General features: G+C 45.8%; 1 protein-coding gene across 4 annotated transcripts in view; it reads left to right on the forward strand.

The window, feature by feature from the left end:
* LHFPL3 (LHFPL tetraspan subfamily member 3) overlaps positions 1 to 16,085 on the forward strand; it is a 588,278-nt gene that overhangs the window by 499,030 nt on the left and 73,163 nt on the right. The window contains exon 3 of one of the 4 annotated variants that reach the window (XM_059397003.1): positions 13,050 to 13,097. The exons of 2 other annotated variants lie outside the window; for them this stretch is intronic. In XM_059397003.1, coding sequence (XP_059252986.1) covers positions 13,050 to 13,066 — 17 coding nt within the window. In that variant the 3' untranslated portion in view covers positions 13,067 to 13,097. The remainder of the gene's footprint in view (positions 1 to 13,049; positions 13,098 to 16,085) is intronic. One more of the 4 variants, XM_059397004.1, reaches the window with a different exon arrangement.

Here is a 16,085-nt window from a genome sequence, read left to right on the forward strand (position 1 = left end):
GTTATAATAATCCAAAATATATCCAGGCTTTGCCAAATGTCCTCTAGGATCCAAAGATCCCCCTGGCTGAGAACGACCAGCCTAGAGGAAGGCGTTGCTTTCTCTAATTCACACGGAGCCCTCTACCCTCTAAGGGCTGACAGTGGCACGTTAGCAAACCCATCTGCGTGCACCCCCTAAGACCAAATAAGCCATATCAGCTTGGGGGAATCCTTGATGAAACAGAAGTTTGGAATGGCTGTGATCTTCCGCAAAAGGCCAACACAGAGAGAAAGGATATGGTGGGAAGGAAAAACCAAAGGTAGAATTTCAAAGGACAGTGGGCTGATACCCAGAGGTTTCTTTGTTTTCATTGTTCCTTCTCCCAAGTAGTGCTTGTTGAGTGTCCACTGTGTGACTGGCTTGGGGCCATACCCTGTAAGGGCTGCAAAACCAAAGTAACATGGAGTCCCAGCTCTGCAGAACTTCCTAGTCTGCAGGAGGAGGTGAGCAGAGACAGGTCCAACAGAAGGATTAGATACAGTAGCATGTGTGATGTACAGAAATAGTGATGCATGATTGTATGCTGTCAGACACAGAGCCAGTCCTACAGCGCAGGACGCAGAGAGCAGCACTGACAGCTCTTGAGATTAACAGGTAACTTCAGTGAAAGAAGATGAGTTCATTCCAGAAAATTCTATTGCCCAACTATTTTGTTGGTATCTTTTATCTGAATGAAGATTTTGGAAGGCCCGAGTTGTAGGCCAAGTCTGGTCCTAACCAGCTACTTGACCCTGACTGCTACTTAACTGTTCTAGGTCTTCCCCATCTCTAAAATGGGCTGGACTGGATCATTCCTTGGCCCTTCCAGCTACAACATTCCCTGACTCTGAGCCCTTTTGGATAATTGTCTCCAGGTAATTGGACTTATTAAGCAGTTTTGGGGTTTCTCCATTCTGAGCTCAGCCTCTCATCGGACAATGTATTTCATCCCAGAATGTGCTATATAAAAAACCGTATTTCCAAGTCGACAATAGCTTCAGCTTGAAATATATATTATGCCATAAAAAAATCACTATAGATTTGTAAAGCAAAACTTAGAAACATTAAATTAGCCCATAAGAGCTTTAAAATTAATTTGATCTTGAATGTGCCTGTGAATGAATGGGCTTGACATAAGCCTTTCAATTTTTCGCTCCACTTCAGAGAGTGCACAAAGTACTAACTGTAAATCAACCTCCACATTTGCTGATACGGCCACTAAGCTGGGGAAAAAAAAAAAGAGAGATGGCTAATAAACTATTCAAACAAGATTTAGAGCTTGGAAAGCCCAGGGCCCCAGCTTGTGACCTGCCTTCTGTGAATTATGTTCATGTGATTCTGGTGGTAGAGACACAGAGTGGACACTGGAAGCAGAGAGTCTAGTCACTCAAGATGGAACAGGACTTAATCTTTATTATCCATTTCAAGCAAGTCTGAAAGAGAGAGAGTATGTTCTCAGATGCGAGATGGAAAGAACTGGGACTGAGGTCAGAAGCATACAGATGTTCACTTCACTTGTCCACTCAGGTTGGCATGGGCTGAGCAACAGTGAGCCTGAAGGACTACAGAGTATGTAGACAGCAAGAATAGTCCACAGATATCCAATATGCTTGTACAGAATTTGCCATCACACATTAGCTACTCCGTGAAAGGAGAAGCAATATGGCAATAGGATGGATGTGGGGTCAGGTTGATGCCCAATAAAATCTTGACTCTACAACTATCTGGTTGTGTGACCTTGGGCAAGCTATGTAACTTCTGGAAGTCTTCATCTCCCTATCTATGAAATGGATGTGATGAGACCCAGCATCAGAATTGTTGTGAGAATTAAATGAAATAAGGGGTATTTTAGCATTAAGTCAGCTGCATATAACAGAAAACCTAAATAATAATGTGTTAAACCCAGTAGAGGTTGACTTTTCTTTGTAGCTTATGAAGTCTAATGGTAGCAGTCTAGGGTAGACAAGAAGGCTCCATAACATCGGGAATGCCCCAATTTCCTTGTTTTCGTGGTTTTTATCCTTGAGATTACCTTGTGATCATAAGACGGTTGCTGCAGCTCCAACCGTCACATTTGCATTTCAGACAGGAACAAGGAGGAAGAGGGAAGGACAAAAAAGTCTGCCTCCTGGCTGAGTTTTTAATCCAACAACTTTTATTTATAATTCACCCAACTATTTATAGCTCATTGGCCATACCTATCTTCAAGAGAGACTGGAAAAGTTGATTTTAGCTGGAAACATTAGCACTCCCAACAATATAAGGGATTGTGGCAAAAGGTGAGAATAGGTACTGGATAATTAACAGTCTCTCTCTTTTTATGTAAAGCATCCAGCAAATGCAAGGTATTCAGTGAATAATAGGTATTTTATTTAATTTATTCTTAAAGCTCTCTTGGAAACGTTTGGCTCATCTCAACACGCTGTCTCCCTCAGAAGATGTCTTCCATCTCTGGGTGAAAACCCATCCCTCTGAGGCCTCCACCACACTTTGGGGATCCTGCAAAGGAGGCCCGACCCTCTTCTAGACCACAACCCTTTGCATATTTGAAAGCGCTGTCCTGTGCTCATCAGGCCATCTCAGCTCCACCAAGCCTGCCCCAAGGTCCTTCTGGTCAAACAGTATTGTCAGAATCCTGCACATTCTTCTTTGAACTAGATTTCTCTTCAGATGTGGCTCCCACAGCAGAACTCAATGATCATTGTGTGAGCACAGGACAGCGCTTCTCCTGTTTTTCCGTGTTTTGCCATTTCAGTTGCGTTTTGGTGGAAGCCAAGCTGGAATAGTAAGAGAACTTTGAGATGGAATGAACCTTCTAGAAGTCAGCGTTGTCCTTTGTTATTTTCTGCTCCCATAACAGAGCTCGCCACAGAAGATAGACTTGAATGTTTGGAGTGTTTGAGGGCTTAGATGCACCAGATAGCTTTCAGTGGCCCTTTTGGGTAGAAAATCTAGAGTTGGTTGTATTGTCCATCGCTCTGTCAGGCGCTGTTAATACCCACAGCATTACATCCCCCAATGAACATAGAGAACATAAAGGGTAGCTATGAAGGACCAAATTTCTCTCCCAGCTACACATTCAGGGACTCTAATTCACGGGCTTGAGTGCATACATCTGAGGAGAGCGTTTTCTTCACAACCCATGTTCATTCTGCCCAAGTGTGTCATGGAGTAATACTTCCGTAAAGCACATTTAACCTGGCCAATTGAGTCTTAAAGTGTGTCTTTTGCTCTTGTTATTTCTCATTTAGAGTACTCTCTCATCCACCTCAGCAAGCTCTTTTCCTGTCATGGCTCGCTACCTTGTCTTGGGATCTTTCTATTTAGTATTACTACTTGATGCAAAGGTCAGACCAGATGGTTAGAATAACCAAATCCTCAGGAGGACTCTCCTGTCTCTGGGTTCCATGAGGACCCAGCCCCAGGCTCCTTCTGAATCTTCACCTCTGTCTCCCTCTTCTGTATCTCCTAGATGTGCCTAGACAGCCCCGGCGTGTTGGCCTCCTGACTTTAAATATTCTGTAGCATCATTTTCCTCCTGAAATCACTTGTTGAGACCTGTTAGACATCACTGGGGTCTGGCTGGACAAGAGGGACCAAAATGGCAAGCCCAGATAAAGTGTGCCTGTTGCCACTGTCCAGTAGAGACAAACACTTGCACAGTGGCAAGTGGACAGAAGGAAGATCTAGAGTCAAAAGCCAGCTGACGTGCTTCCAATGTCCCATTGTGTAGCTAATCAGCACGTGTGTGCATGGTCTGCTCAGTGTGGCCTGCTCAGGTCCTGGAAGCAGAGAAGGCAGCTTCGGTTTCCTGATGGCTTGGATGAAACATGCCCAAGGAATTCCTTTATTAGATGCCTGTAGTGCTGAAAAGTTTGCTCACCTCAGTTGAGGTGAACAGCTGATGTTCTCAGATCACTGACGGCCATTGTAGACTTGGAGAGGCAGAAATACCTTTTATTTTGATGCAGGGAGGAGACAGCTGTCAGCCAGATTTTTATCGTTAAACACATATAAATTCACATTCTCTTGCATTTTCTTTTTGCCATTCCTTCCTTCCTTTCAGTCTCCCCTTGGATGAGCTCCATTATATTTTCTGCAACACTTCACAGAGTGGTGTCTGGAGTCAGATGCCCCAGGTTCAATTCTTGGCCCTTCAGCTTACCATCCGGATGGCTGTGGGGGATACAATTAACCATTAGGACCTCAGTCTACTGATCCTCACTGACGGAAATGAAAATAGTGCCTACCAGATTGATGTATTGAGATTAATTGAGGTAATCCTCCTAAAGGCTCTGGTATCAGACACAGAGTAAGTACTCCAGAAATATTGTTCAATCAACCAATGTTTGCTGTGTGTTTTACTAGTAAGAGTGATATTTAGGTTTGCTCTCCATGGGGCTGCATGCTTTGCCCTCTAGGCAGACAACATCCAGAGCCTGGGAGACTCCCTGCAGGTACAAATAGCACCAGCAAGCTTACAGGAGATATGACCTGCAGGGGTCGCCCCTTGTTCATCCACTCATTCCCTTTGATGTTTTTTGAGTACCTACTATGTGTTAAGCACAGTTCTAGAAGATGGAAATAAAGTAATGAGCCAAGTAGACAAAATCCCATATCTCCTAGAGTTTGTTTTCTGATAGGGAGAGATGGGCAATAAATCAATGTAAAAGGCAAGAAAATATCAGAGTTGTAAGAGCCATGCAGAGAATTTAAACCAGGTGATAAGCTAGACCGTGGCCCCCCAGGTTGTTTATCCAGGGAGGGTCCCCATGGTTGTGGCATTTAAGACTGATCCACCAGCCAGTGAGAAAGACTTTCACGCGGTGGGAAGAGCGAGTGCAAAGATCCAAAGATGGGAAGAAGAGCAGTTTGGTTGGATGATAGTGAGGGGGAGAATGGGTGCATTGAAGCTGGAAGGGAGGCAGGGGTCAGATCCCACAGGCTTCCTAAGCCAGGAAAAGGAGTTTGGATTTCATTCCAACTGTGATGGGAGCTATTGGATGGCTGTGAACAGGGAGTGATATAATCGGACTTAAATTTCTAAATGTTCCGGGGCACCTGGGTGGTTCAGTGGGTTAAGCCTCTGCCTTTGGCTCAGGTCATGATCTCGGGGTCCTGGGATGGAGCCCCACATTGGGCTCTCTGCTCGGCAGGGAGCCTGCTTCCTCCCTTCTCTGCCTGTTGCTCTGCCTACTTGTAATCTCTCTCTCTCTCTCTCTCTCTCTCTCTCTCTCTCTTTGTTAAACAAATAAATTAAATCTTTAAAAAAAAAAAATTCTAAATGTTCCTCCTGCCTCTCCTGCCCCCTCTTCCCTATCACTGGGCACAGCGAGCCCTGCATGCTGAGGTATTGCTGTCTTTGGAATAAGCCATCCTATATAGCTGCCTGCCAGAAAGGAGTGCTCAGAAGACAAAGGCCACCGCATTCGAATCTGAAAAGTCCACAGTTCTTTCACCCTTTGTGATTTTTAGAGGTGACAAGATAAAAGCAAGGATTACGCAAGAAGTTGACCACCTGCCCCGGAATCGAAAACCAAGAAAGATGGTATCAGGGCTGTGGTGAACATAAAATTGGGTCCCACCTTCCAGCACCCTATTTTTCAGGAGTCCACTGTGTTCTCCTAGTCATCGCCATACTCCAGAAAGAATTGAAGAGTTATCCTGGCTAAGCGGTGATATACCACAGACTAGATGTCAAGAACACCGAGCTCTTATAGATTGTGAGTCTGCCTCTTAGTGTCCCTTCTAGGAGATATGTCTCATAGGATATCAATTTATCTCTGGGGACAGATGAAAATTGTACCCAGTGTGGTTTCTGCATTCTGAAGTTAATGCAGTGTGTTTCAAACAGTGACAGTACGATAAGCATCTTTCCTAAGGTTTCATGGTGACGAAGATTTCTATTCCATTTGGAGGCTATCAATGTATATACAACATGGGACAGGAAATCAGAAACCCTAGGTTCTGACCTCAGCTCTGCCACCAATGTTTAAACTTTGGGGAAGCATTTTGAACCTTAGTCTGCTCATCTCTGAAGGAAGGAACTGGAACTGACTCCATCTTGGATCATTCTTAGCTCTCATATTTGATTGTCCATATACCGTCATCCCAATTTTCTGAGAGCCCATGTTTGCAAGGCAGGGGCATCTGGTCTACCCTACAGGGGAAGGGATGCCACAGGGATTAAGCTTACACCTTGGACATCTTTAGCACCATTCCATTATCAGTTGAACGAACCATCTCTACAGTTAGGAAGAGCACAGCTTTTCAGTGAGTCTTCCTCGCAAAACCATTTACTCTGATAATAATGTAGTTACTAGATTTTACTGAATGTTCACCTTCTATCATTCAAGCGTCATAATAACCCCATGAAATAAGCAGTATCCCCAATTTAATGCAGGAAACTGGACCTTGGAGAAGTTAGCTAATGTGCCTAAGGACTCAGCTGGAGCATACCAGACCCAGACTCAGGCTGACTCCAAAGCCCATGCAGGAACTGAGCTGCCACACTCCAGCATCATTACTTACTTATTTTACCATACTCCACGGTAATGTATTAAGACATGTGACAGATATTACTAGATGCACAATAAGTCATTCTTGAAAGAATACATGTTTAATGCTCTGTGAACTTGGCTTCAGCAGCTCCCCATGCTGCTTTGGAGAAGTGGTATAACCTCCTGGTCTTATGTGGATAGGGGAGACAATGTCTAGTTGGACGCAAGTTCCCAGGTGCTTCTGATAGCTCTCCCCACACATGTCCACCACCCCTGCCTCACATACACATCTCCATTTAACAAAAGTCATTCTATCATTTCATTTAAATAAAGGCTGATCTTCTTAGAATCTCAATTAAATGACAAGGCTTTGTGTGACTTGACCATAAATACACCCAGACTTCCAACTGTATTGTTTATTCAATAATTCTCCTCAGCACCTTACAGACGGGTTTTGACGGAGGTTGTCTTACATATTTATGTTTTTCAGAATCTGACTTCTAGAATGTAGTACACATCTTGCATCCAAATTTTATTGATGGATATTAGATGTTTTAGAACATCACAATGGCAAAGAACAAGGACAGAAACGTTCTGTAACTGCTGTGTCTGATATGTGCCTTAGACACATGTGGCTTTCAAGCCCTTGAAATGTGGTTGAAAAGACTGAGGAACTAGATTTTGAATTGAATTTCATTTTAATTAAATTTAAATAGTGACGTGTGTCCAGTGGCTACCGTACTAGAAGGTTGCAAGTATAAAGAAACAACCTTTCTTCTTTCTTGACCAAAATAATGTAGAACTGAGAACTGAGACCCCTCCCATTTTTTTGTAAGTTGCTTTCCATTAACTCCAAAACAAAAATAGCAACAACAACCATAAGACCCAAGAAGAAATTCTAGTATGCTTCCATGCGCCACTGGGGAATGAATTCTTAATGGCGAGAATTCTGACCCAGGGGTCAATGAAAGCAGGTAGGCAGGAAGAGACGTTCCCAAGGGGAGGTTCTCGGCAAATTCCTAGTTATGAGACACGGAGCAGACAGAGCCTGTCAAGGAGAGAGTAATTCCCCCTCAGAGGAAAATCTAAATGTGTTTTTAGCCACCTGTCACCCCAGAGGGAAGACAGGATGGCGATGTTAAATTGGCAAGATTGTAAAACACGGAAGTTAACTACCGTACAAGGCCAGCTGAGGTGTTTAAAGTACATTTTAACCGGTAGAACTTCATTTCCCGAAATCCAGACGGTGGCTGTTGCTGGTGGAGGGCAGAATGCGGACCTCTAGCTCTTTCTTTCCACAAAACTCGCATTTTTCAATAAAAATACCGTCCCACCAAGGCAGGATCAGGCTGGATTTTCATCTAAAGCAAATACTAAGAAAACCACAAAAGACCAGGATTCAGAATGAGAGCGATCAGCTGACGAGGTTAACAGGACACGCAGCTCCACTGCAAAACCGTGAACTAAAAACCACCCATTCTGTACAAAAGGGAGCTACCACAGGAGCAAAGAGGGCAAGAAACAAACTGGAGGGGAAGTTCATTAACGGGTCCAGAGAAGAGAGCGAGAGATGGATTCTGAGCCAGGACAGTGTTTCTCGAACTGAATTTCAGGGTTGTATTCTTGCGAGGGGCGGGGGGGGGGGGGGTCACTGGGTTTAGTAGGGATGTTTAAGTTTTATGCTTTCCTTTCACCAAATATAAAGGTGTAACTTGTCTTTCTTCGGTGACAGTTCTCAACTGAGAATCATTTTCAAAGGATGAGATTTTGGCTTTCTTACCAAAGGGTTTCTCAAATGTTGGCTAAGGGAGTATACCATAGGTCTTGGACGATTATTTTCCTTTAAAGGGGTCCAGAGTTTATTCAGATTTGAGGATCAGTGATTTAAAGGCAGACCATACACACTATCTGATTTTATTCTTATTGGGGGAATGGAAGCAGCTTCCTAACTTTGTCCTTTGCTTATGAAGAGCTTAAACCTCTCTAAACTCAGCAGGGCAGGCTGAGCACAGTGCTTGTATTTTACTCCCTAAGGGATAACATTGCTTAGAAGATTACGTTCTTCTCTTGCAACTGGGGAGCAACACAGCACCGTCATCGAGATCGTGAGTTGGGGCTCCATCACTAACCCTGACTCTCCAGCAGGCTGAGATGCTCATAGCCTTATGTGTAAAACAAAGCAGCAGACTGGGTCATTAATTACCAAGATCATGTCCAGCCTAGATTTCTGATTCCAACCATAAATTACAGTCCCATGTTGTAACTCTCCTCTGAAAGGCCTTTCAGCTAAAAATCATTTTCCCTAGGGCTCTGTGCCATATCTGTTCTTTTCATTGCTACTTTCCACCACTGAGCGCCGAAGGCCCAGGAGGTGATGCATTTGATGGAAAATCCGTCTGCACCCAGCGTCCCACCTGTTACCTGCTACCACCTAGGAAGTAGGAAATTAAACGATCGAAGGCAGCCTCTCAGATATAAAAGGCAGCCTCTCCCAAAAGAAATACTTAGAGGGAGTATTTGGGATTTTTTAAAGTTTCCAAGGAACCAGACAGCTGTTCGCTAAGTGTGAGTATATCAAGTGGAAACATAAAAGCTATGTCCGCTTTTGTGTTTTGAATGTTATAGAAGAAGTTATGTAATGAGTAGCATCTCAGGCTGTTAGTTCATCTCCCACTGTTAAGAGTGACTGTTGGATTTGGGGAGCCCTCTCAACAGCCAGCTGTGCCCAGTAGTACCAGTGATGGTACAGGCCTGTCTGGGTCTGAGGAGTGTGTGCTTAGAAACACCAAGCCAGGGCTGACTTTTGGTAGGGGTAATGCTATTCCTTTTCTCTGAGAAGTCCTCCCCGGCTCTGGAAGGATGCAGACAAAGGCTGTCCCATTGCTTCGGCCTTGCTTGAAACATGATACCTATGGCCTGGGGGATAATTCTCAGGGGTCAGAGGGATCCAGAAGAAGTTGGCCTTGAGACCGGACTCTGAGTCTCTGCTTTATAGCTAAAGCAGAGAACATCAGAATACTCTAAAAATGACTCTGGCATCAGTCCTTCATTTGGTGATAGAACCCATTCTTTGAGCCTTTTTCCTCCTCGGGCTACCTACTGAAACTTACCAGCTGACACCTGGGTATATCTGTATTGCCTTAGGGAGGATGGGACCCTTCAACCCAAAGTAGAGCTCAGAAGCTACAGCCATCGGATCATACTAGAGCTCACCCTTCAGGACAATGGTGCCCTGGCCAGCTTCTCGGCGTCAGGGGCTCCAGTCCTCCAGATGTGGTCCTGTGGCCTCATGAGCTCCTTGAGCCTCCCAGAAACATGACTTTGCTGGTCCCATCAACCAGAAAGACGTGCCTGCCTCTCTCTCTTCTGTTAAAGCAATGACCTTCCACACAGTACAGAATGAAAGCCTTCCAGTACAAGAGAATGACTTATTTGAAACAATTCCCTTGGAGATCATCTTGTGTTTTCCACCCTAGTTATAATTTGGCTAATTGCTTAATAATTCTGTTTAAATGTCTCCGTTTCTGCAAACATCAATTCATTAGGTCTACTTTCCCTGGTTGGAAATCTCTTCGCTTCTCTAAATATCCTCGGCCCCTTTCCATTTGCACTTTTGCCTGAGCAACATTCTGATGACATAAAGAGCGTCCCTTTGCAGAGGTGTTGAGCAGATCAAGGTGTCTCTCTGTGTTCCAGAGCCCAAGCCCTATAACCTGTGGCCTTGAAACAGTACCTGTGTTTGGGAAAGATCTCAGACCGACCGTGTCTTTATTTTTTTTTTAATTAACATATAATGTATTATCTGTCCCAGGGGTACAGGTCTGTGAATCATCAGGCTTAGGCATTTCACAGCACTCACCATAGCACATACCCTCCCCAATGTCCATAACCCAGCCACCCTATCCCTACCCGCCTCCCCCAGCAACACTCAGTTTGTTTCCTGAGATTAAGAGTCTCTTATGGTTTGTCTCTGTCCCTGGTCCCATCTTGTTTCATTTTTTTCCTTCCCTTCTCCCCATGAGCCCCCGCCCTCCCTCTCAAATTCCTCATATCAGTATATAATTCTCTTTCTCTGATTGACTTATTTCGCTCAGCATAATACCCTCTAGTTCCATCCACGTCATCGCAAATAGCAAGATTTCAGAGTTTTGATGGCTGCATAGTATTCCAGTGTGTGTGTGTGTGTGTGTGTGTGTGTGTGTGTAAATATATATATATACCCCACATCTTCTTTATCTATTCATCTGTTGATGGACATCTAGGCTCTTTCCATGGTTTGGCTATTGTAGACATTGCTGCTATAAACATAGGGGTGCACGTGCCCCTTCGGATCACTACATTTGTGTCTTTAAAGTAAATACCCAGTAGTGCAATAGTGGGTAATAGGGCAACTCTATTTTCAACTTCTTGAGGACCCTCCATACTGTTTTGCAGAATGGCTGCACCAGCATACATTCCCACCAACAGTGTAGGAGTGTTCCCCTTTCTCCACATCCTCACCAACATCTGCTGTTTCCTGACTGGGTTAATTGTAGCCATTCTGACTGGTGTGAGGTGGTATCTCACTGTGGTTTTGATTTGGATTTCCCTGATGCCTAGTGATGTTGAGCACTCTTTCATGTGTCTGTTGGCCATTTGGATGTCTTCTTTGCAGAGATGTCTGTCCATTCTTAATCTATAAAGAACTTATCAAACTCAACACCTAAAGAACAAATAATCCAATCAAGAAATCAGACTGTGTCTTTAAAAAACCAGCTTCGCTTCTCCCTCTGCCTCTGCCTTCCACTCTGTCTGCCTGTGCTCGCTCTCACTCTCTCTCTCTCTGACAAATAAATAAATAAAATCTTTAAAAAAAAAAAAAAAAAAACCAGCTTCCCTGCCCAATGAAGCTGCCATCACCGATCACCGATCACCGGTAGCCCTAGCCCCCTCCTACAGCAGGAGACATGCCATCCCAGGGTGGGAGGCTGCCCGAGGCAGGAAAACCCAGCCCAGCCTTGAGGAACCTGCAGCCCAGCGGGCAGCTGGAGAATTCAACTCTGGAGTACCTCTGCACATAAGAATAGTATCCAAGTTAAAACTCCACTTAAAGCAAGAGCCTTCTCAGAGCACACGCATCCATGGTGGGGCACCACAGATACACACACACACACACACACACACACACACACACACCCTGTGTGTAGCTGGAAGCTGAACACCCTGGTGATGTCTGTGCTTCAGGGTGGGGGTGGGGATAGCCTGTGACTCACCCTTTCCAGCAGAGGTTGTTTAGGCAAAACAGATACAGACACGTTGCTTATCATTCGTTCCCTCTGTCCTCTACGAGCTGGAAACCTAATGTTGTTTTTCCTTTTTCATTTGAAAAATTTAGCACCCGCCCATCCAACCATACCAACCCCATCACTTTGGCTAGATGCTCCCATTCCAGAGGGAGCTAACACAACCCCCCACACCTTGGAGAAAGTGGGAAAACTTAGAGTGACAGAGGAGGAACCTGAAGGTTCCCCCTGGGAAACTTTCTTGGGCTTGTGATGAATAAAGAAGTGACAGAGGTAGCAAGCAAAAGAAGGAAGCAGGAAGCGCGCCCTCGTCCCCTTCTTTCCCTTGGGACCACAGTGTCCTGCCAAGTGAACTCAGAACTGACAGAACAGTTCTGGGAAAGAACAGAGGAGTGAAATCTGTCCTCCCTGACCTGGTAAACCACTTGGTTCTCACTAGCCTCCTGTCCTCGCCTTTAAGCAATTCTGTGTGTGAAGCCAGTTGGAAAACACACAGCGCCATCAGTCCAAAGGGTAATCCCTAATGACACGTCCACAGCCTTCAACTGTCCGACATGAACCGGGCCTCCGGGTTCTACCTGATCTGTGGGTACGCGATTGATTTTTATTTATCTTTCTTTAAAAGCTACTCTGAATTTCTTTGGAATTTGCAATCATGCCCTCAAAGAATGATCGCAACACATGAAACGGCTGCCCAGCCTGTGCGTTTCTAACTTTGTCTGTTTCTCCTGAATGCTTGATTTGTTTCTATTGTTTTTTCCTTATTGAGCATCGATTCGCTGTGAGTCCTTGGCTCTCCATTAACGTTTGATTGTCTAGTCTGGGTGGTACTGCCTGAGGAAGCCAAAGGTAAAAGCTAAAGATAACAATGATACCTAACACTTAGATAATGCTCAGTGGTGACTAGGATCAGGTATTTCGTGGGTGTTCAGTCATGCCCTCCTCACCACGATCTTAGGAGGTAAGTGCTCCTGTAGGACCCATTTCACAGATGAGGAAACTGAGGGCGGGAAGGATAAGATGCTCGCGGGGGTCACACAGCTAGCACGGGGTGGGAACAAGATAGGAAACCAGGATATGGCTCCCAGAACTCTGCCTTTCATCACGATGAACCCCCGTGCCTATCCTTTGCACACTAAGACTGGGAGAGCCCGGAATGACCTTGTTATTTTTAACCATGCGCGAAGTGCAAGCTCTTCATTTATTTTACCTTTAACCCTTCTGTTTTTCCCTCCCAAACTCTCAGACGACGGAAATGCTTAAAGCAAACTAAGGTAGTGTGAGACCACACCATGTAAGTGTAAGCATGGCTCCTTGTGGGTCCGGCTTTTGTGTTGTGAGCTTCTGCCTACCGCCCCCGCATGTTCTCCCCGCTGCTCCCCGCCGGCTTCCCGCTTTCGCCGCTTGGCGCTTGGGCCGCATGAACCATCACTTTTAAGCCATAGATCCTCTGTCTTGCTCCTGATTTTATAGTTGTGCTTCTCTCTCCCGCCACGCCTGGCGCCTGGGCAGGAGCCAGAGCACATGCCGCCGTCAGCCCGGCACCTGCCCCGGGGAGGAGCCGGGGACTCCTGGGGAATGCGTGAGGTCATTGTTCTCGGACAATGAGCCCTCGGATTGTCAGCTTTTAGGATGCTGGGCATGTGCGCACATTCTGGCGTGACGCCTGACTTCACAGGGTGGAAACATCTGTGGGCTTCTCCATGCTGGTTGTGGTCGCCGATCGCACGCCTTCGCTGTGCACTGTCCTTCTGGGGCTGCCAGCCTAAGCAGATTATTGTTCTGTGAGTCTTTGCAGAGGTGAACGTTATATGAAAATTAATACTATCCTGCCGTGGCGGCGCTGAAATGAGCCATGGAGAGAAGTAGTACCTCGTTTCTTTATTATTTCCTCTGTACCTATGTATATGATGGACACACACACCTGATGTTAAACCTGTGATCATGGAGAATAATGGGTTTGAGGCCAAATGATGGGCTCTATGATGCTTCATTTACACAATGGTGTTTTGGTGTCCCCTGAATCCACATAAACTATATTTCCACTTCGAGTGAATTTAGTATGTGGTAAACTAGACTTACAGAATAAGTGGTGGAGGAGAAATTTGTGCCTGACAAAGAATATCTGGAACGTTTGAAATTTGGCGCCGCCTTACTGTACAGACTTCCCCACCTGCCGATGACCTTGGGGCTGGATCTTCTTGTCCTTGGGGCTGGATCTGCTTGTCCTCAGTCCCACTGAAGTTTCAAGTGTGTGTTCAGTAGGCATCAGGAAGGAGGAAACTTTTCCAAATTAGTTGTCGGAGATGACAAGAACTTAAAATTGAAGGGGCTGTCATGAGATGCGTCCCCTCCGTGTTGAGACCCCCACCCCGCCATTTAGACATGCACAGAATTCTGGAGCTGACGGGTCCTCAGGGATGTTGGGTCCTTTACTCCAAACCCCTTAATTCATAGACGATGACTGGGAGGGACAGTAACTTGCCCAGGATGGTGGGGCAGAGGCTGGATTAAATCTCAGTCCTCCTCTTTCCATCGAAGCCTCTCCCCAGTGCATCATCCCAGCTCATTTCTCACTGGGGGAGAACCCCCTGCACGGCCATTCACTTTTTTTCTTAAAAGTGAATGGAACCAAAGAAACCTACATCCCAAGAAAAGACTCCGGTCCCAGTCCTGGCTGTGCCATAAATATCTGGGGGAGCCTGGGAAAGTTACAGTGCTTCTCTGCACCTCAGGCTCCTCACCCATAAAACGAGTGTGAGAACTGCTGGTTTCAGTAAGTATATAAATGCTAACTTTGCTCACGAGCCTCCGGCTGCTTTTGTGCGGGTCCTCCCCGCAGTATTCATTTCCCACTATAGAGTTATGAAGAAAGCTCTAATCGGGCTGTTCTAACCCCAGCAAGAACCCCATAAGTCTCTGTTACCAAGTGAACAAGGGCAGAAGCAGGAGGGAGATGGTGTGGGTGAGAAGCAAGCAGCCTGCCCTCCTCACACCATCCCGTGAAACCAAGGGAGACGCAGCAAACCCCAAACTTGGTCATCTCCGATTTCTGCAGTTCGGGGCTATCTAGCTGATGTCTCCTCTTCTCCACCGCAAGACACCAAGCCCAGTATGTAAACAAGGTTATGTTGCCTCTTTCCAGTGTGTTGCTTATGGAGGTGACAGGGCCAGGGAAGTCTCTGAGGCAATCCAAGAATAATTGGAAAGCCAACAGAGGCCCACAGATGCCACCCAAGCTGTGAGATACACTCCTTCTTCACAGACCCAAGCTGTGAGATACACTCCTTCACATAAAACTACAGAAGGGCAGATATGAACCAAATATACAATGTCATTTTTAACAGGACTTGTTTTTTCCATAGGAAATCCATGGCATTTTTAACGAGGGATCTTTTTTATAAAACAACGAACCATCCCTTGATTTAACAATTTGGCCCATTTTGGCTTCTGTATATCAAGTTTAGCTTAATGTGCATCTTTTCTCAAAGTAGCCCATCAGGTCTGCACCTGTCTTCCTTGAAGCTGCCCCTGATTCAAAGTTGAGTGGGAAGAGCAGGTCAGGATATGGTAGGGAGGGGGCGTGAATCACAGAGACGGACAGGTGCCTGCTCACTTCTTAGGTTCTAATACTGCTGGACAGAACGTAGCCCGGCAAAAAAAAAAAGCCATGACCTCAGAGAGTATCCCTGGGGTAGAATTTCAGCACCAGGATTTTGGTGGAGTGGGGAGGTAGGAGGCCAAATCTGCCTGGAAAGTTTGTGTTAAAGGATTCTTAAAGTTGCCTTTGCATGGTACCTCATACTGGGTTGAAAAATGTCTCTCCACCACATCCTTTGGAGGGAGCAGCTGTTGAAAATGATGCAAAGGGCCCACGGGCCTCTTCCTGGCAACCATCATTGCCCTAGAATTCCCAGCCCTTGTCCAGGGACAACCGTTAGCACAGCATGAAGAGGAAAACAGCCTCCTTGGGCAGCTGTGCAAGACCAGTTCTCCCACTGAGGATACTGGACAGACGAGCAGAGGTGGTGAGCTCCTCGCGCTACTTTTGTCTTTGCCGGAGAATCATACATGGGGCCGTGGGAGAGGCACTTTCCCCGGCTTCTTCTGGGTCCTTCCTGGCCCTTCCTAAGAGAATCATTGTCCTGCTGAGACCTCTAGTGGCCATTTGGGTAACTGCAGGCGTCTGAACAAGGGGGAGAGGAACCATGCGCACACCGAGGGCTGCCCCTGCGTGTCCTCGGGAAGTGTTCGGAGGCCTCAGCCTGGAACACTTTCCATG

This window comes from Mustela nigripes, chromosome 4 (assembly GCF_022355385.1).
Source record: "Mustela nigripes isolate SB6536 chromosome 4, MUSNIG.SB6536, whole genome shotgun sequence".
In the NCBI taxonomy this organism is placed as follows: Eukaryota; Metazoa; Chordata; class Mammalia; order Carnivora; family Mustelidae; genus Mustela; species Mustela nigripes.